The sequence below is a fragment of the Neomonachus schauinslandi genome, chromosome 6 (assembly GCF_002201575.2).
Source record: "Neomonachus schauinslandi chromosome 6, ASM220157v2, whole genome shotgun sequence".
Lineage (NCBI taxonomy): Eukaryota > Metazoa > Chordata > Mammalia > Carnivora > Phocidae > Neomonachus > Neomonachus schauinslandi.
This window is the reverse complement of record NC_058408.1, coordinates 121,218,202-121,238,607: the sequence shown is the minus strand read 5'-3', so window position 1 is coordinate 121,238,607 and position 20,406 is coordinate 121,218,202. Positions and strand designations below refer to the sequence as shown.

Genomic DNA, 20,406 nt, shown 5'->3' with positions numbered 1-20,406 from the left:
GCAAGATATTTTTAAAGTAAATTTCAGAGATGTTATTAAAAGTTCCCATGGGATACTGAGAAAAAATATTTTTTTAAATCACACCACCCATCGGGGTGGCTGGGTGGCTCAGTCGTTAAACGTCTGCCTTCGGCTCAGGTCATGATCCCAGGGTCCTGAGATTGAGCCCTGCGTCGGGCTCCCTGCTCCGCGGGAAGCCTGCTTCTCCCTCTCCCACTCCCCCTGCTTGTGTTCCCTCTCTCGCTGTCTCTCTCTCTCTCTGTCAAATAAATAAATAAATAAATAAAATCTTTAAATCACACCACCCATCAATAATTCTCTGAATTTTGGAAGTCTGGCAACAGTAAGCTTGAAGTATGGAAAATAGCTAGTTTAGACTGTGTGACTGTCCCGGGAGAAAAATAACCAAAGGAGAGAAACTCAAGCAACAGAGATCATGGTGTGACTTGACTAGCCAACCTACCAGTTTTCCTGGTCTTTTCAAGAATGATTTTTGGAAATTAAGACTACAACAAGGGCAAGTGTTGGTAAGAAAGTGCTAAGGGGTTCTTTTAAGGTAGATGAGTAACATCCCAACTTCCTGAAGAAATCTGAGGATTATAGTGGAGGGGGGAGGGCCACCACTGTCAGTATTCCCTGGAGAATTTTGAGGTGGTGGAGGAGATGACTGAAGACTGGATACAAGTAAATTTTATCCTAAAATTTAAGAAGCAGAAAATGACACAATCTGTAGATGACAGAACAGGAAGATTGACTTTTATCTCTGAAACAGTTTAAACTATTTTGGAGTTTGTGAGCACTTACAGAATAATCATTAGGAAATCCCAGAGAAGGTTTAGAAGGAGAACATGAGCCCAGGTTGATGTTATGGACACTTCTGTGACAGGGTTGGTGGGAGTGGAAGGCCATGGACCCTCTGTGTCTGGATTTCAGCGAAGCAGTTGACAGGACACCTCAGGATACCTGCAGTAGGTGCTGGAATAGTGAGTGTATCCACTCACACAGCTGGGCGGCAGAGCCCAGTGAGTGTGCTTAATTGACTGTCTTCAACCCTGGGAGTAGGTTTCCAGGCTGGAAACCCTGGGCCCCAAAATTTTGCCCTTGCTCTTGTTCTGATGCATAATTTTTATCAGTGACTTGAATGAATATTAATGGAAATCATGACTAATTTTCCAATGATAAAAAACTGGAAAAAATAACAAATCCATTGGCTGACAGAGTGTGACAAATGGCGATTTCAATTAAGAGTGAAATGAAGAATCAAGAAGATGAAATTTAATTAAGATGAAATATAAACCACTTCAGATCCTGTCTGGATTATTGTGTTAAACCCGCATTTAAAGAATGACATAAACCCGCATTTAAAGAATGACATAAAAACACTAGACTGGATTCACAGAAGAATAGCAGATAAAATGACATGTGTGGAAACTTACATATAAAATGGTTTAAACAACTGGGTGTGTGCAACCAGGAAAGGAGGGGGGAGAAGAGATAATTCTCTTTAATATGAAGGAATGGCCTGTGGTTGAGAAATTATACATATTCTAGCAGCTCCAGAGAGAGACCTGAATGGGACAAACAGATGTGATTGGGAGACCAATTTCAGTTCAGTATCATGAAGAACATCCAACCATCAGAATCACCTAAGAGAAGAGCGGTGTGGCCTGTGGGCCATTATGGGAAAAAACCGGATGTGGACTCGAGGACATTGGGAGGGAGGCAGTCAAGGAGAGGCCTGCGTTGGATGGGGGATGGGATAAATTCTAACATTCCTCATATTTTTGTCCCGGTAACGGCGTTTCTTTGGGGACAAGATGGAGGAGAGTAAAGAGGCAGAAAGACAAGAGGGCTGAAAACTTAAACAAGAAGAGGGGGTGAAAGGAACGAAGGAATCAGTAAGCTTAGACACGAGTGAAGCAGAAAACAAACTGGCTGGCAAAGTGAAAGGAACAAAGGGAACAGGAGAGCCGGAGGGAACAAGAGACATCTGAAAACCGCAAGGTTTTTAAGGCATTGTCAGAGGGTGGGCTAAGGCTGGCTGACGAGGGTGGAAACCAGAACCAAGGGGGCCAGACATTTCGGAGACAAGAAATCGGACCACGGGCACAAGGTCCAGCCAGGAAGCAGAGTCATCTGTGTCCCCGGCTGCTTCACGTCACCCTCCATGGCGACCTGATTTGTCACCATCGATATGGGAATAGTAATCGTGTTTCATTCAACCTTTTCATGAACTGCTTTTGCCAATGTCCTGTCTCCATATCTCTGTGGACTCCTGAGCAGTTCTTCCAGAACAACAGGGATGTGAACAGCCTCAGCCAGCATCACTACTGAAGGACAGCGTGCAGCAAGACTGTGTGATCACGGTGGCGCAGTCGAGCTGCCAGAACCAAGGATACCCGTGCTGACGTGCCCGCGGCAGGGAAACCCGCACACGGGTCGCAGTCCTTCCACGGCCACATATTCTCAGAGAGAGAAATGGCGGGAGACGTTCAGCTGATGGAGGGGGGACCCGCCCGGACCCCACGTGCCCCGCCAAAGCAGAGACCTCAGAGGTCGCTGCGTCCTTCCTGGAGGCCAGATGCCACATCCAGTCTGGCAAGTTGGACTTGGCCTTTCTGAGCTTGTTTCTTCCTCAGTAAAAGAGGGAGGTGACAGTTGCTCCCAGGCGGGAGTGCCGCGAGGCCTCAAGGAGGCGATGAGTGCCAAGTTCTTAGCGTGGGGCAGGACTGGGAGCTGCCTCGGAGCCGAGGTGGCTCCTGCACTGGTGAGCAGAGGAGAGGGAGGGAACCCAGCACTGTCAGGAGCCTGGCGTGCAGGAGTGAGGAGGGGGGCGCGCCCGAATCTCCGGAGAGGAAGCCGTCCGTTGCCCGAGGCCATGGTGCCAATCCTCTCTTCAAGACAAAGCCCCATAGCTAGAGTTGCTGAAGGTGAGAAGTCACCACTTGCAAGGCGCTTTTCATTCACTGAGGAGATTGTTCTTGAGCACCTACTATGTGGTTTCAGATCAAATTTCATTTGATTCCCGCAACAGTCTTTGAGGGGTGGGATATCCTGCCCCTTCTGTGGTTCACAAACAGAATCTCAAATAGACCAAGTGACTTGCCCAAGCTCCCCAACCAGGAAGTGGCTGGACCCCACAAACCCAGACTTCCGAGCTTGTTCTCTCTAAAATGCCTGGTGCCTCTGCAGAGGGGTAGGTGGTGTGTCAGAGATGAGGATACAGTGTGTCTAAGTCAGACAGAGCAGCTTAAAAGCCATGATCAAGGAGCTCAGCTGGCCACCGGCATTGCTGATGAATTTTGAAGAGTGTCAGTGACATCATAATAATACTTAGTATTTATTTACTGCCCAGAGGCTACCATGAGCCGAATACTTTATATGCCTGATCTCATTTAATCTTTACAACTATCTTACTTGTTAGGTATCATTGTTACAATGCTTACTTTCCAGATGAGGAAGTCGAGGCTTACAACTTGTGAACCCAGGGAGCCCACATCTATCTGAGCTGGGAACGCGCGCCCTCGTTGTTGCCCTCGGTTGGGGCAGGAGGGGAAGGCGGCCGTGAAGATAAGATGCCAGGCCAGCTGCCGGAAAGCTCAGGAGCCACAGAGGAACCAGGGGAGGGAAGGGGAGTGAGCCCAGGAAGGAACGCCCTCTGGCTTGAGCTGGGGTTGGGGTTCCACGGCGGGGTACGCGTGTAAGCCCAAGGCTGGTGCACTTTCATATATGAACTCCATACTCTGACTAACCACATTGGCGAAAGGAGGAGTGAAGGCATTTACAAATAAGGCAGGGTGCGTCTGGAAATGAAAACCACGGGGGAAGGGGGCTGTGGGCGGCAAGCATCCAGGGAGAAAGAGCAGACATTTATCATGAGGGCTGAGTCTCTGAGGGAACAGATCGTGGCCCTGAGTTTCCTAAACGTGATAAAGAAGAGCTGACAAGGCTAAGAGACAGAAACAGGTTCTCTTCTCCCCCACGGTGCCTTCAAGCGTCACCAGGACATGTCACTTACTTCATCTGATACAAATTATTGGTGCCTCTGTGGTCAATGTCATGGCAGAAGGCAGCAGCGAGCATGGCGAAGGCTTCAAGATCCGTATAGTATTTCTTTAGTCTCCCTGTCTAAAAAAAAATATATATATATATATATATATATATATTTACTTAGATGAATACACCTCTGAGCAGGTGCACTGAGGCCTGCCTGCAAAGGAGAAGATGACCTGCTGTGTTTTTAGAGCAAATTGGCTTTACATCTTGGGTATTGCAGCTCATTCCTGGCAATTACAAAACCCAGCAGGTACCTGACGTTTCCTTTAAGGAGGTAAGTGTGTGAACGCTACGGGCTAATCCAGCCACGTGCCCAGGGATACCCGTGTTCTCTGGCATCATCTACAGGGGAGTTTGGGGTTTATAGGATCCAAAATTACTGATCTAAAACGATGGACCTTGTCCACTTGTCATCACGCTCGCGAGGGAAGCGTGCAGGTTTCCCGTGGTTTGCAGCTCTCTGTTACCTACCATGAGCAGAGTGAACATGGTCTGCCCCACATTGAAGCCGTGCCTCCAGTTATGGTAGGTGATGGAGCGGTACCCTTTCCTCACCGTGTACATCCACCTGGTCAGAACCTGCCGCCCAAACAAGACAGCTCCGTTCAGACTTTGGAATTGAATTCTAAAGGTTAGAAGGTCTGTGACCATCTTATCTAAGAAGATAGGCTGGTCCTGTTTACAGGGTTTAAGCTGATATATTTACAAAGTTAATAATCATTGAAAACCCAAACGGAAGTTAATCTTTTGAACCACGGGAAACACAGGCGGGGGCAGCACCAGTATCTCACAATACTTTTAATTAAACACTGTCTGACCTCGACGGGTACTTTGAATTTCTCCACCACATTGATTTCAAAAAACAGCCGCAGCCCACACTTAATCAGTTCGTGCTCTGTGATGGGGAAGTCGCTGAAGCGGAATTCGTAAAGGTCCACCGCCTGCGGGTCCGGCAGGTCCTCCTTCTGTGGAGACAAGGACAGGCTGCTTCGGATTACATGCCTCTTCACCCCCTCAGCTCTCCTCTATTCTACATGGGGCGTAAAGCAGAATGAGCATGAAAGGGGACCACGTGCAATCCCCCGAGCCTCTGTGTGCCGGGCCCCAGGGCCATGCGAGGGACGTGTGTGATCCTCACAACAAGCCTGCACCACCGTCCCCAGTTTCCAGAGGGTGACACTGAGACTCAGCTGTATTAAGAAACTTCCTGGGCGATGGAATTCAATTCCGAATCCATCCCCAGTGGCTGTTTTCTGTCGCTGATGCTAAAGAAAATGTTTCGTTGCAACAGCCCAGCCCATTTTCAGTACCCAGCTTCTCTTTTCTCCTCTTCCAGAAATACTCAGGAAACAGTAAATGATCACTTAATTCATTCGTATCCTGTTCTTTACCTGCTCGGTGGACTGTGGGCTCCGCCACGTGGGATCGAGGTGTCTTATTTGCCATGGCTCCCAGCGTCCACGGGGCCTGTGCCCGGGAGGTGCTTGGGAAATGTCTATGGAATGAATGACGCCTCATTCACCCCACACCTTGTTAGGATCGAGGACTGTGGATAAAACAGTGAACTCGGCATATGACGATTGACATAGCCAGGGAAATAAAAATGTGATCTCGCCCTTAGGGAACTTAGCTTATTGAAATGGTTCTAAACTATAGATCATTGAAAGGTGAGAACTTAGAATACTCACAGAGCATAACATCCAGGGCCCAGGGCTGGGGGGAGAAATTGAAGGCAGGCTGGAGGGGGAATTAGAGTAAGAGAGATTCTGGAAGGATGTGGATTCAGCTGATTTGGTGGAAGGCAGGGAGGAGACCATCGCAGGGGAAGAGAGAAAACTCCAGGAGGGAGAAGCTAGCAAGAGCTTTGCGGGCTCACCAGATGTGCACGCAGGAGCAATTCGGTCCAATGGGTATTTACTGAGCCTGTCCTAAGTCCTTTACACCGTGCTAAGGCCACGTCCCTCAGCAAGTTTAAGGTTTCCCAGGGGAAATATTTCATGCTCTATTTTATACAAATTTCAATACCAAATGGTAGATGGCTGTTTTAAGTAAAATTATGGTTTCTCATCCCTTAAGCCCTGAGTCTGGGTTGGTCTCTCACCCTCTTCCTTCTCTCCCTTCCCTGGGGCTCCCAGAACCCTGTGATTCTTTCTCACTCGTGCTAGTCTCGGACTGGTCACTTTAGGCAGAGATGATTTTTTTCGCCCTGTAAAGCAATGGTTTGGAGCCAAGAGACCAGCCTTCAGTTCTGGGTTCAGATTAGCTGCATCTCCCAGACTGAACAAGCCTCAGTGTTCTCATCCGTGAAATGGGAATAACAATAGTAACATTTTTGTCTTTGCTGTCTTAATTGAAAAGCAATGCTAATTTCATCTGCCTGCATCACAGAGAATTAATGGAGATTCAGTTCACAAAACCCCTTTCTCATAGGACCCACCTATGTCCTTTGCTACTCCTTCTTGTCACCTTCTTTCTCTCTCCAAACCCTCCCAGTTTCTTTGCTCATGTAGGTTCTTCTGTTTCTCTCATTCATTTATCATTTATTCATTCAACAGACATTTATTGGTTCCTATCTGTGTTGTAGGCATTATGGATGAATAAAGCAGACACTGTCACTGACCCTGAAACATGCATTCTCGTGGGAAGAGACAGACAATAAGCACATCTTTTAAAAATCGGAGTGGGAGAAGGTTAAGGGGGTGTGGTAGGGAGTACCCCATGCCACACAGACTCCCTGCTGGAGGTTTGTCTCAGCCCTACAGTTTGCAGAGTGAAGATAAGATGTAAAAATGATTTTAATGCATTAAAGACTCAGTCACACTAAAGTGTAAATGTGCATTTTAGCAGGAAACCAAGGAAGACGTTCTCAGAAGTGTGACTCCCAGGCCCCATTTGCAGTAACAGTCAAGCCAATAAAAGAGTAGTTTAGTACAAAAATTATAGGTTTTGAAGAACAGCTGTTTTAAAATCTGTGGTACAGAGGGTCGGTAAAAAATAAAGGCTTTTGGTTGATCCGCTAAGTAGGAACTCTGGGCACCCACGGCCAGCTTTCTCCTTTCGACAGGAACCACAAAGTTAAGCCATGATGAGGACAGTTGGGAGCGCCTGCCGTCCCACTCGGCTCTGAAGCTGCTCTGCCAGCACCTGCTGAGGCTGGCTTGCTCCATCTACTCCCAGAAGGGTCCCCTGGGCACCCGAGGGGGCCTTTTCCCGGGTCCCTGTGAGCCAGGACGTCTTGGTCTTGCCGCCTGCCCACCAGGCCTCCCCCCACCCCTCCCCACCCCCCAGCTCACAGCAGCTGGCCTCAGTTTCCCAAAGACCACATGCTCTCTTGTGTCCCCATGTCCTGGTCTGTACTGTCTTGCTTCCCCTTCTCCCCTCCAGCCGTCCCCAAGCCCCTGGCTTCAACCTCTGCCCAGGCGAACCCTGCTTTCCCATCAAGCCTCTTTGCCCAGCTCCCATCTTGCATGAGTAGAAGCAGGCCCTTGGCCTCCCTGGGCCTTTGGTGCTCACGCTCTGGAAACTCGTCCATGCGGGGCTGTGTTGTTGCCTGTATTTTATCTCCATAATGAACAGGCCTTCTTGAGCCACATAGGACCAGACTGTACTACCTTTTGTGCTCGGGAAGGTAGAGTGCACCTCGGTAACTACTGACTGAATGAACAACACGGAATTAAGGATGGGTGACGGAGGTGCTTCTTCGGGAAGTCCTCCCCGGATCTACGGCATAATCGTGAGCCGCAGGGCTTCCTGAAATGTCCCAGAGAGGAGGGAAGGTAGGGGGAGGACTTGCCTGACCTCCTTTGCCTGCATCAGCGCGGGTTAACTCAGTCCTCCTTGTAAAACAAAACTGCCACTGGCATCCATGACACTAGAAACTCGCTAGTTCTCCAGTTAGAGGACGAAGGACCTTACGTCGGAGAAGCAATAAAATGGGCAGAGAACCAGTGGCTTTACAAAGAAACACCTGTTTGAGTATAAAATCTGCTCCAGGCTTGTCCCAAATCATTACTGCATAAAACTTAGGAACTCAAAAAGCAAACAATCATGTATTTCAGAGAGGTTCTCCAAAAATTATGATCTCCAGTTACCATGATTGCATTTTCACTGCAAGCATTTTCATTGCAAACATTTTTGCCACATAACTAATTGGCTACAAGGCAATTTTTGCCGTAAAAAATAAAATCACAAAAAATAAGAGAGGGACATTCATTAAAAAGGATGTAATGAGGAGCATCTGGGTGGCTTAGTCAGTTAAGCATCCTACTCTTGATCTCAGCTCAGGTCTTGATCTCAGGGTCATGAGTTCAAGCCCATATTGGGCTCCATGCTCGGCATGGAGCCTACTTAAAAAAATAAAAAATAAAAAATAACATAAAAAAGGATGTAATAAAACACAAAAAATGAATAACAAAATGAAAAAGACTTTATTGTAAAATAAAAAAATATTTGAATATATTTAAAATGTATAGGGTAGATTCATGGCAACATGGTGCAAATAACTGATTTTATTCTGTGGATTGAACCTAAGCAACTGTCTTTAAAGACATTCGTTCAGAGTTATATATATATATATATTTTAACTTATTGATTTATCTCCTCTTTGGCACCACACTTTGTTTTTTCACTAAAATTTCTTCCTTCATTAAGAGGGGCATCAGTTTCCAAATACTAGGATGCATATTTATAACAGAGCTTTGTATTGTGTTGTGAAAGCCTTCCCCACCGTTGTTTGTTCTTGGCAGATTGTCCCACGTCTGCTGATAGACGTTCCAAAGTTCTATGGAAAACGTGGAAGAAACGCTAACGTTATAACGCTGATGTGTTTGTAACGGAGCTTCGGTCACTGTAACTGGTGTGCTTCCATTTCCTGGGTCGTCTGGTGTGCAGCCTGGCTCCACACTCTAGTCACCGAACTTTCTAGCAGGTCCATATACGGAGTTGTCACCATCCATTACTTTAAGACCCCACCTCGTCTACTGAACACTGCATAGACCACTAGGAGGGCTAGCTGAGGTCTACATAATATAAAAATGAGAGTAAAAATGGAGAAATGAAAGCAAACTGACAACTCTGCTGAAGGCAGTTGGTTCATGTTGACTCATGAAGAAAGGAGACTGTCAACCAGTTATTTCATCTTTTACGGCAAAATTGCCTTACAAACCAATCAGTTATGCAACGAAAATGTTTGCCCTGAAATGTTTGCAGCAAAGATGTCTATGGCAAAGAAGTTTAGGGCAAAACTACCTAGAACCAAACATAGGATGAATAACCTATATTAATATAGGTTATTATTAATTATATATAATATTAACTATATTAATAACCGGAAGAGAAGTTCTTTCAACTCGAAATGATAGGGGTGGCCTAATGGCAACAATAGGAAGGAATTGCATTCCTCCAAGTTCCAGAAGGAAGAAGCCAGAGATGGCAGAGGACAGTTGTGCCTCGGAGGGTCTATGTTCTACTGTATATTTGTCATGTCTTCTGGGGTGACCATGGGGCAATCCAAAGCTATTAAAATAAATAAGGCCATGATGTCCTTAGAGTTTGTGCCTGTGTTTCCTTATGTGGAAGTCTGGTTTCTGATTCTAAATTATCTTTGTGGATTGGACTGTAGGAGACAAGGAGGAAGAAATGCAGAGAACCAGAAGATCACGCTTTATAAGAAATCTCTTTTCTTTTTAGCCTTTAAAGGTGCCAGAGAAGAGGAAAGTCAACACTTACTTGAGAAATGAGAATATGTATCCTAATATATTTTATTTAAAAGGTGTTAAGGGTAGAAGTAAAACACTTACCAAAATTGTGACAAGCTGTTTTTCTTCACAGTCTTCAATTAGATCTATATTTAACTTCTCTTTAATTTTCTAAAATGTAAAAGCAATCGAGGTGTGAAATTCCTATAAAGAAAATTCCTATCTGATTCCTCTACTCTTAAAATTGGTTTAAATGATGTTAAATTATGCTGTAATGGGATCCATGCAAAGATGTATTCTGGATACAAAAAAGACCTATAGCATTATTATGAAGAATTTTCTCCAAAAAACACAACACAAAAATATAATTGATTTCTTTATTCCCCTCAAATGTAAAATTTAACAGTGACTGTCTTAGAGAGAGACAGAGAGAGAAATGTGAGCTGTTTGTATGTAGGCAAGAAAGAGAGAAAAATCTGTTTTTCTATGAGTGTTTCTATTTTTTCATTTGTTTTTCTATGCATTTATAGCAATTACCCTTCACCCTCCCCAGATTTTCTCATTTTTAACATCTCAAACTGTCAAATAAAATTTCTCTTAACCTTCAAACCACCCAGCAAAACCAAAACCAGAAAAAAGAAAAAAAAAAACACCCCAAGAAAACTGCACCTACACACACATTCAGAAAACTAGGGAAATAAAAGGAATAAAGATAGTGGGTGTGTGATATTTTCCCTTCATGTGGTGGTGATTAGAACATTGTTAGTAAATATCTACTTGCTTCTCCATCATCCATGATATTGGTCTTGGCCACGTTTGGCCAATGAGACTTTTAGTGAATGTGACATGAATGAAGACTTGAAATGAGCTTGCACACTTGGGCTTACTCTCCTGCACTTCTGACATCACCATAAGAAGAACACTTCTCAGATAGCTGCTGGTCAAGAAGGATGATATATGCATAGAGCAAACCAAACTCACAGCTTAGAGCCAAGCCCAACTAAGAATCAGTTGAAGCCTGTCATCCTACCAATGCCTGAGTGAGAAATCGATGTTTATTGTTGAAATACCACTGAGATGTTATAGTTGTTATGCAGCATTATGTGGCAATAGCTGACCAGTACTTTTCCCTTCCTGGAAATATTTTTTCCTTGCTAACATACTTGAATCTAGAAGTCGTTCCTCCAGCTCCTACTGACCCAAGAGCTGTTTTTTAAATATTATTTTTTTTTATTTTTTAAGCAGAGTGCTATTCCAACCAAGCAGCTGAGAAGTCTAATAAGGTTCTGTGTCCACTGGGCCACCCAGGTTATCCCCCAAACTTCCTTCTTTGTCTCCTCTTCCTTAGCCCAGGATTAAACCTATTCTCATTTGTCAGACCTCTAGGTAATTAGGCAAATTCCAGAAGCTGTGCTTAGATGCCACCAAATGTCCACAGAACTGAATTCCCCCACTTACCAAAATAGACTTGATTTCATCAGGAGTGGCTTTTGTCTGGCTCATGAGCATTTCCTGAGCTATATCCTTTCTGTTTTCCAGCTTATTCATTTTATCATAGGTGTCAGTATTTAAAAGAGACCATCCAAGAAATTGTGTGAGAGTCTGAAATGGATAAAATGTGACTTAATTCTCTACAATTGAAAAATTGATTTGGAGGCAACCATCCACATTCTATTCCATCAATCAGTCTCCTTCCCACCATCAACAACCCAGCTTCTTATTTCCATCTAAGAAAAAACATACTAATAATCAGCCCCAGACAATAAAACTGGCTAAGTCCTTGCTTTTCAAAATGCACCACGCACTGTGAATACTTTATTAGAGGAGAGGAATTACAAATATCCAGTAGAATAAAGCACAGCCTGAGACTCAGAGGATTGGGGTGACAGCAAGAATGACAAAGAATAGAAAGGGTGGGAAAAGGAGATAGAAAACTTCTTTCTGATTTCCTCGTATTGTAAAGAATTTTGATTAAGCCAAAGTTCAATCTTGGGAAGAAAATGTTGCAGGCTACAGACGTCAGGAAACGGAAATGACACAATGGGCACATATTGACCACAACCATTAGTGACTCATGCCTTAATTGCCCTTCAACAACATCCCTCCAGAGTAACAAATAATTACGCCGCCTCCATTGTTTCATGAATTTCATTTACCTCCATTATTTTATAATTGCACTTACCTCAGTAATGTGTTCATCATACTCATCGAAAGGTTTTCCATCTTTCCTGTTATAAAATGTAGCTACTCCCACAATATCTTCTTTCTTGTTGACAATAGGCAGGGATAAGACATTTTTAATGACCCAACCAGTTTCATCTACAGGTCCTTTCTACAAACAATAAGGACATTCAGATTATGTTTTGACTTTTAATTTTGAAATAACTATAGATTCACAGGATGTTGCAAAAGAAACGTACAGAGAAGTGGCATGCACCCTTCACCCAGTTCCCCCAGTGGGAACAGCTTATGTAACTGTAACGCACTATCAAATCCAAGAAATGGAGATTGATACAATCCATGGAGCTCACTCAGACTTCACTAGATGCATGTGTACTTATTTGTGCATGCGTGTGTGTGTGTGTGTGCAAATCCATCACACGTGTAGCTATGTGCACCCCTCAGAATTGAGATACAGAACTAACACAGCACCCCAAGTCTTCTCTGAGCTACCCTCTCACCACCTTCCCCCCAACCTAGGCTACCTTTAAAGAAAGAATAATCTAATCTCTCTGTCCAATGCATAATTCCACCCTGTGTCAGAACGTGGCTAGGACAAATAGCCATAAAAGTATTCGAGCACATGTGATTACATGTACTAGAACCAAGCGTCTGCATTGTTACAACCCTAAGCTCTTCTCTTTGTCCCCCCCCCGGCACTTACCTCTATATCACCTCAGTGTTCCCTAGTCACTTTTTCTGTCCCTCAACACCTGTTTAGTGAATTCATCATATTAAATTCTCTCTGTTGAAATACCCAGTGTGGTTTCTGTTTTCCTGACTGAGCCCTCAAAACAGGCTTCTGTTCTGGGGTGCTGCCCCACTTACTGAACGTCTGTCGAGTCCCTGTGATGGGCCTGGGCTAGTTGCTGGGGCTACAAAGAGGAAAAAATCACAGGCCCTAACCTCCAGATGGTAACATTCTAGTGGGGGATGCAGACACAGAAGTTCAGGACAGTTTCTTAAAGTGTGGCCCAAGGACAATGTGCAATAGACTTTTTTTTTTTAAAGCTTGTTTCATAATTTTGGGATGTGCATCTTAAATAAGCTCCCCAGGTAATCCTGATGTCCTCTGATGTCTGAGATCTGTGGTGTGGCATTCGCACGGTCTGAGCAAGGCAAAGGTAGCCAAGCACTGAGCACGCCATGCTATCCCTTCTTCTGCCTCCTGCAGCATCATTAGCCAAGCCTCAGCGGCCCAGGCTGTCTTGCCTCTCCCGTGATGCCTTCTCTCACCCATATGGAACTTCTCTTTTTCAGAATTCTATCAGCGCTTAGAGCCTGGAGCACAGTTAGAAGCTAGATAATTTCCAAATGCTTCGGAGTTGCTGATTTTTGTCTGTGAGGCTATAGTCTAATCTTGCCGAAGAGCATCTCACACACTGTCGAGCTCTGCAGAAGTGATGGGACAGTGGGGGGTGTGTGACAGATGCTCAGTAAACAGCTGCTTATTAGTCGAAGCGTTCGTCTTTATACTTGGAATGAAAAGTGGAGAAACCAAACCTCAACTTATGTGTCCTAATGGTCAAAGCTTTGGGAAAAAAATCAGTGCACAGTGGTTCTCAAAGTGTTTATCCTCGGAAAATACAGTGAACTGTTTCTACATGTATATTGCCACATGGACTAGGGACAAAATCAATTGCAGAAAATATATCACCTGTGTGCAAAATAGTTTCACAACCGTAAGCACCCTGTATATTTTTTAAAGCATCCAAAACAAGCTTTAGTGACTATTTCTCAGTTTTCGGTAAATATTCATTTGTTGCCTGTTCATGTTCATGTGTTTCGCTATTACTAAGTTAGTTAGAGCTTGTTGACAGAAAAGTGGTAGAAGGAACTTAAGAATTAAGAAAAATTAATAGGGCAAAAACTTAAAACTGAAGAAATTCTATGTGTTTTCTTTTTTCCTGTGAACTGAAGATCACTTTAATTGATAGAAAGGAAAAATGCCTTCATCCACTTCAAGGAACTACCCTGAAGTTGTCTGCATCCAAATCATCGAGCCTGTGGATATGTTGCTTCACGTGGCAAAGGAGCATTAAAGCCGCAGCTGAAATTAATGTTGCTCACCAGCTGCCCTTAAGATAGGGAAATTATCCTGGATTTTCCAGGTGGATCCAATGTAATTATAAGGATCCTTAAAAGTATAAAAGAGAGTCAGAGAATTAGTGAAGAAGGTAACGGAAGCAAGGCTAGGGTGATGTCATCGCTGACTTTGGAGATGGCAGGGGACCGTGAGTCAAGAAGTGCAGGTAGCTTCAAGAAGCTAGAAAAGATGAGGAGATGGGTTCTTCCCCTACGGCCTCTAGAAAGGAACACAGTCCGGCCAACACCTTGATTTTAGTCCAGTGTGACCCATTTTGGACTTCTGACTCCAGAACGGTAAGACAATACGTTCTGCCTGAGTGGTGATTTGTTACAACAATAGGAAGCTGACACACCAGGCCATCTGAGGGGTATAGTTTGAGAACCATTGCCTTTGCAGGTTTGCTCTGACCATAGTTCACTTTGGATCAGTGGTTTTTCCACTAAACTTCCCAGGGACGAGAGGGACTAGTGCGAATGGGGGGGGGCATGAGCAGGTGGAGAGACAGCGGGAGGGGGGGAGAGAGGTGGAGGAAGGAGGGTGGCCACCCTCTCCTGAGTCTGCTCTGTGGAATGATCCCCAGGGGCGGTGTCCCCGAAGAAGCTGGGAGGGAGTCTGAGGACTCGAGAACACCATCAGATTCAGTCCCGACCTGGGGTAAGGACAGAGGGGCGGATGGAGGGTGCGGGGAGACCACAGTGCTGTTGTCAGAGCTCCTGGGGCCAATGTTGCGGCGGGAGGAAGGAGCTGGTGTCTCCCAGCAATGCGCCTGCCTCAGTATCCCGGCCATGCTCAGCCAGCGGCTGGGGCGGCCCACGGGGAGCAGCCTGGTGCTCTGGCGACCGTGGATTTCCCAGCCCAGCAGCCATTGCACGGTCATCCCTCCCGCCGTCAGAGACCCCACACTGGGGCTTCTTGGGAAGCTGGGAAATTCCTATGGCCGGAGGTTTCCCCAGGTGGGCAGCCTCCTGGCAGCCAGGGCCCTCGGAGCCACGGGTGGCTGCCCTCAAACCTCAGAGCCCAGCCCCGGGTCTCCTGGGTCAGCTCCCCTCCCTCCAGGGCCAGACAACAGCTGCTGAGGCTCAGACGCTTTAGAAAGTGCGTGTCCCCATTCTTTCCTTCCTGCGCGCTCTTTCCTGGCACCCAGCTGCTGTAAAGGTCAGGGTCAGGGCCGGCACAGCATGGTCACGACGAGGCTCTGGCTGCAAGGAGAGGGCAGCTGGAGCAAATGCGCCATATGGTGTTTGTGTGATTTCCACGTGGGTGAGCAGGGGGATGAGCAGGGAGATCGGAGGGAAACCTTCCAGGAAACTAGGCAGGTGCGCCTAGGTTTGCTGGGGCCCCGCTTGCAACAGGTGCTGCTCATCCAGGCCTCAGGCCCCAGGGGGCTGGCTTCTCCCTCAGGCAGAGATGGGTGTGTGTGTGGGGGGTGGGGGTGTGTGTTTTGGGAAGCCAGGAACCGATGGCCCCCACGGGGAAGGGCTGTCTCTATTCCTGACTGATTGTAACCAGGACTCTAACTGGATAACTGGATGTTTGTTAAAACAGGACACAAAACACAGGCCAGAAGGCAGAAAACTGGCTCACATGCCAGTTTCTCCCCAGCAGTCAGGTGCGGGGGGGGGGGGGGGGGGGGGGGGGGGAGGGGGGGGGGGGGCCTGAGGAGAATCGCTGGATGTTGCAGGAGGAAAGATAAAACCAAGAGTCTGACAGCAGGAGAGGCCCTCAACAGACCCAAAAATAGTTTTCTTTTCCAATAAGCTGCAGGGAAGGGCCTGGGAAAACCACCAAAGGACAGCATCCAGGTGGTAGTACGTACACAGCTAATCACTCGGGCAAAGAACACTTAGTACCTGTGATTGCCAGGCACTGTTTTAAGCCCTGGATGACCAGGAATGGGTAGACTAGAGGAGTGGCAGGGACTACCCCCCCCCCAAATGCTAGGGTGACAAACACCCTGTCTCCTTCTCTCGTCCCCCTCCTTCTCTCACCTCTTCTCTCTTCCCTGAAGAATCTACTTGGTGAATGGGACAGAAACTCGAGTGTGTTCGTCCGGCCACCTGACACGAGGCAGACTCTGGGGATGGGGCGGGGGGAGGGTGCGGGGAGCAGTGCTGACGGGCGAGGCCTGGCTGAGGGCAAAGTTACCTGAAATGTGAAGTACTCATCTGCAGGGGCATTCAGCATGTTACATATCTGTAAAGCAAGAGGACACGAAAGTCCTAAAACATGTGGCAGAACCACAAACCCACAAAGCAGACAGAAGAAAGAATGCATCAGAAGCGAGGGTTTCCTCCGCAGCTCTCCGTGGCTCACAGGCAAATTATTCACACTGAACCTTGGCTGGGCCAAATTTGCTAAAAACACATTGAGGTTCTCTTCTGCTAATTAAGTCATTGCATGACATTTAGCACAATCTTTGCTCTTTCCTACTCCCAGCCTCTAAGGATTCTTCTTCCAGATTCAAAACAACTAACTGTTCAGACCAAGGAGAGGAGGAAGCTGAGCAGAAGACGGCTCTGCTAGAGGTGGGGCAGTGACCCTAGGAAGGCTCTGTTTCCCTCCCTCCCTCCTTTTCTTCCTTCCTTCCTCTCTTTCCTTCCCTCCCTTTCTTCCTTTTTTTCTGATGTGGGATCTGAATTGCAAACAGGTGCCTACGCGGCAGAAGGAAGCAGCCAGGCAGATTTAGGTACAAGGTAAGAAGTCACTCTGAGATATATTTGAAGTACTGAATTCAGAAACTATTGCTTTCACCCATAAGGACAAGAAATCATTCTGTTCTTGGTAATTTTTAATTATCTGTATGTCAAATCATATCCACAAATGAGTCTTAATAAAATGCTATAGCTTTGTTTCTACCAAAATTCTAGTATTTAAAATCATAGCATTTTAAAGTTGGAAGGAACTGCAATCATTAAGCTTAAGCTTTTTCTTCTAAAGATGAGGAAATAGAAGCCCAAAGACGTTAAGAGACTTTGTTCAAAACCATGGGCGGAAGCTCTAAGTGGAGTCTGAGTGTGGGGGCTGGTGTTACCAGTTCCCCTGGTGAGGGGTGGGGAAGGCCCTCATTCGCAAGCTCTGCCAGTTTCCATGGCTCCAATTCTCCCACCACGGGGGATCGCGAGCAGCTGACAGTTTAACAGCTTGCTCATAAAAATCCCTGAAACTCTAACACTGGTGAGTGGGGAGCAGTAGCCTTCTACACCTGCCGGCCCGGCGTTAGTGCTCGCATCCTACGGGTGGTTGAGCCACATCAGCTATGTTTGGGCTACTCTGATGAAGCAACCGTGCAAGTGTTTCGAAGTTTTTGTTCGCATATACCGCCGAAGAATCGAAGGAATTGTGTGTGCCGTCCATTAATCTCATCTAATCTGAATGAACTACATGAATTCGTGGCTGAGCGTCCTTCAGGTGTGTTTTAAAGAGGCAAAATGTAGCTTAGTCCTCTTTTCTGACCTTTCTACCAACCGTGTCAGTCTTCATCCATACTCTTAAGGCCTCTAGAGAACATCTACAGATGGGTCAAGGTCCTAGAGGCCAGGCTTTTATCTCCGTATTCAGAAATCCTTGCTGCTCTCAGTCTTTCTCTCAGTTCACATGTCTTCTTGATTCCAGCTTGGCTTGATCCTGTATTTAGTGCCTTCAATTCTACAAATATGCCTAAGGCTCATTTTTAATATCTGAGAAATCATTAAACCAGTGCCTGCTGCGTCCCATTCAGAGCTGGGATGTACTTGTCTAAGGAGAACTCTGTGCATGTGTCTCCTAAGTCCAGAGAGGTCCAGCTGAGGGACTTCTGCGACAGCTCGCCCTAAAGTGTGCCTTTACTCTCTTTAACCCGGGGAAATGATTGAGGGAAACATTTTAAAAAGCTAAAAGGAAAAGTTTCAACACTATAGGAGCCCAAATAATTTTGATTAAAATTGCAGATCATTTTTATCTAGAAAATAGCATTTAGAAACTCTCTAAGGCTCCATCTCTTAAATAATTAGGTCAGTAACCTTATTTTACAAATGCGAGTGTTAAAACCCAGAGAGGTCAGGGCATTTAGCGCGAGGTCAAGGATTTGCCAAGGGATTTGGCCAAGGCAGGACTGAGTCAAGGCGCCCAGGGCTTTTCAGCCTTGCCTTTTGCTCTCTTGGCCAGAATGCACCACCATATTACAGAATGCAGGCCCCCCGGGAATGCATTGCTCTGGCTGAGGCTGCTGAAATGTTTGATACCATTCTTTAGACTAGGGGTTCCCAGCCAGGGTGGTGTACGGCATCTGGTGGGTAGAGGGCAGGGATGCTGCTGAACACCTTACAATGTGCGGCTAGCTCCCCCCGCCCCCGCCAGAATCGTCTGGCCCCAAATGTCAATAATGTTAAGTTTGAGAAAATCCTGTGCTAAACCACAATGTTTTTAGTAATCCCTGCCTCTTGTGAGTATGTTGTATAGTCTGACACCTTTAGGAGGGGAAAGGAGGACTATTAATAACTCGAGCACAACAGGTGTAAATGGAAGCTGGCCAGGCAAACTGGGATGTATGTTCACCCTAATTATGGAGTCCCAGGAAATGGCTCAAGCTCAACTCTCTGAAAATCAGTTCCCACTTTGGGAATGCCAATTTGCCGAATGAGCACTTTGGTGAGAAATACCTCAAACTAGATTTACGAGGGTTTGCCCCCAGTCCTGGGCTACCAGTGGAGCAGCGATGGGGCCTGGGGCGGGAGCTGAGATATGAAAGGCAGGGGTGCAGCATATGTGGGTGATCTGTGATAGAACCGAAACCTGGGGGACAATCCTCCCCTGCTTTGGGAATCCATCCCTTGGCAAGCTGGTTATATGGCAAGTTGCTGACTTGGCAGATTAGCCATTCAGTGAATTGGCTTTTGACACCTTTGCTTTGTCGAAATTGATTTTGGGGGGAAAACCTGTTTCCCTAGGAGAGAATAGGTACTTAAAAGTCGGGGCATAAATCCCCCCACACTGGCCATGGCAGCTTTGGCCATATCGAATTTGATAAAAGCTCCAAACGGGTCTAGTAGGTGGTCTGCCAGGAAACCAAGGATGGGCGCCGATGGCCAAGGAATTTGGTGATGTACTGAAGCTGAAAAGTTGTATCTGTGGACTCAGGAATGAGTTGGAATGTTTTGGTCATTACTACTAAGTCAAGAAGGACATTTAAAAAACACTTCGACTATTTTGGAGAAAACATGGTATTTGTACATAGTGCTGTTTATTCCTAAAAGAAATAAGCTTGTTTTTTCTCTCTTTTCTTCCCCTTTGGCAAGTCTCTACACTAGAGAAAGGGATCATGCCACCTGTTCGAGGCCCCCTGGTCCTGTAACCAGTGAGTCCAGGGTTTAGGCCTCCTGGGAACCCCCAAGTAAAGCCCCCTGACATAGGAAGATCCTTCAGCCACATCCAGAATATTCCTCACTCTGCTACCATTCCAAACCCAGCAATTTTCACACTAAGCAGAGACCAATTTGTGCCAGTAAAGGAAAACGGGAGCTAACCTAGGTTTTGTTTCCCCTTCTCTCTGACCCTTGAGTGACTCTATTAGTCACTATAATTTACATGCCCATTTACTAAATAATGAGGATGAATGAACACTGCCAACAACACAAGGACAACACTAAAGAAAAACCAAATATGCAAATAAGTGCTATAAATACATTACAGAAACTTGGATTTGCAAAGCGGAAGATAGGAAAATGCCAACATAAATGTGAGAAGCACTGAACTCTCTTGCAGGGAGGAATCTTGATGCCAAGAGATGACACAGATGGTGGAGAAGCCCAACAAGGGAGAAAAATCTTCCAAGAGAAGGAAGGAGAGTATGGTAGAGGAGTGGGAAAGTTATGGTGACTCTAGTTCTCTGGCCTGGAGACCTATGGGACCTACCAGAGACCTCTTGTTTCTTGTCTACCCACACCTGACCTCTATTCGCCAGACCTGGCCTGCTATCTTTACACACCCACACACACCACCACCACCACCAACCCCCCCCCCCCGCCGCCCCCCGCCACAGACCAGGGCAAAACTCTTTACTTCCTTTATCAACTCCCTCATTTTGCATGGCCATCAGTGGCAAAGTTCTCCATTTACACATTTTTGTCTTTTGTCAGTAATTTCTCATGCTTTGGAAGTTTTGGCCAAGGTAACTATACTTGAGATCTAATTAAACCCAACACGAATCCTAGCCACAGACTTTCAAAGGACATCTGAAATTTGCATGACTGCTGAATAAGAAGTTGGGGGGACGGATGGATCTTTCTCATGTTGACTAAATATTTTCGTGTAGAGTTTGGAAGTCTCTAGTTAACCTTTCAACTGCCAAGATTCCTCTCTCCCACATCC

The 20,406-nt window shown here is 46.0% G+C and overlaps 1 protein-coding gene across 1 annotated transcript in view; it reads right to left on the bottom strand.

Annotated features, from left to right (window-relative positions):
* Positions 1-20,406, bottom strand: part of PDE6C (phosphodiesterase 6C) — a 48,345-nt gene that overhangs the window by 17,273 nt on the left and 10,666 nt on the right. Inside the window, exons 8-14 of the mRNA XM_021699800.2 lie at positions 16,207-16,254; positions 11,935-12,084; positions 11,211-11,354; positions 9,855-9,923; positions 4,875-5,021; positions 4,528-4,635; positions 4,019-4,128 (exon numbers count right to left, since the gene is read on the bottom strand). Coding sequence (XP_021555475.1) covers positions 4,019-4,128; positions 4,528-4,635; positions 4,875-5,021; positions 9,855-9,923; positions 11,211-11,354; positions 11,935-12,084; positions 16,207-16,254 — 776 coding nt within the window. The remainder of the gene's footprint in view (positions 1-4,018; positions 4,129-4,527; positions 4,636-4,874; positions 5,022-9,854; positions 9,924-11,210; positions 11,355-11,934; positions 12,085-16,206; positions 16,255-20,406) is intronic.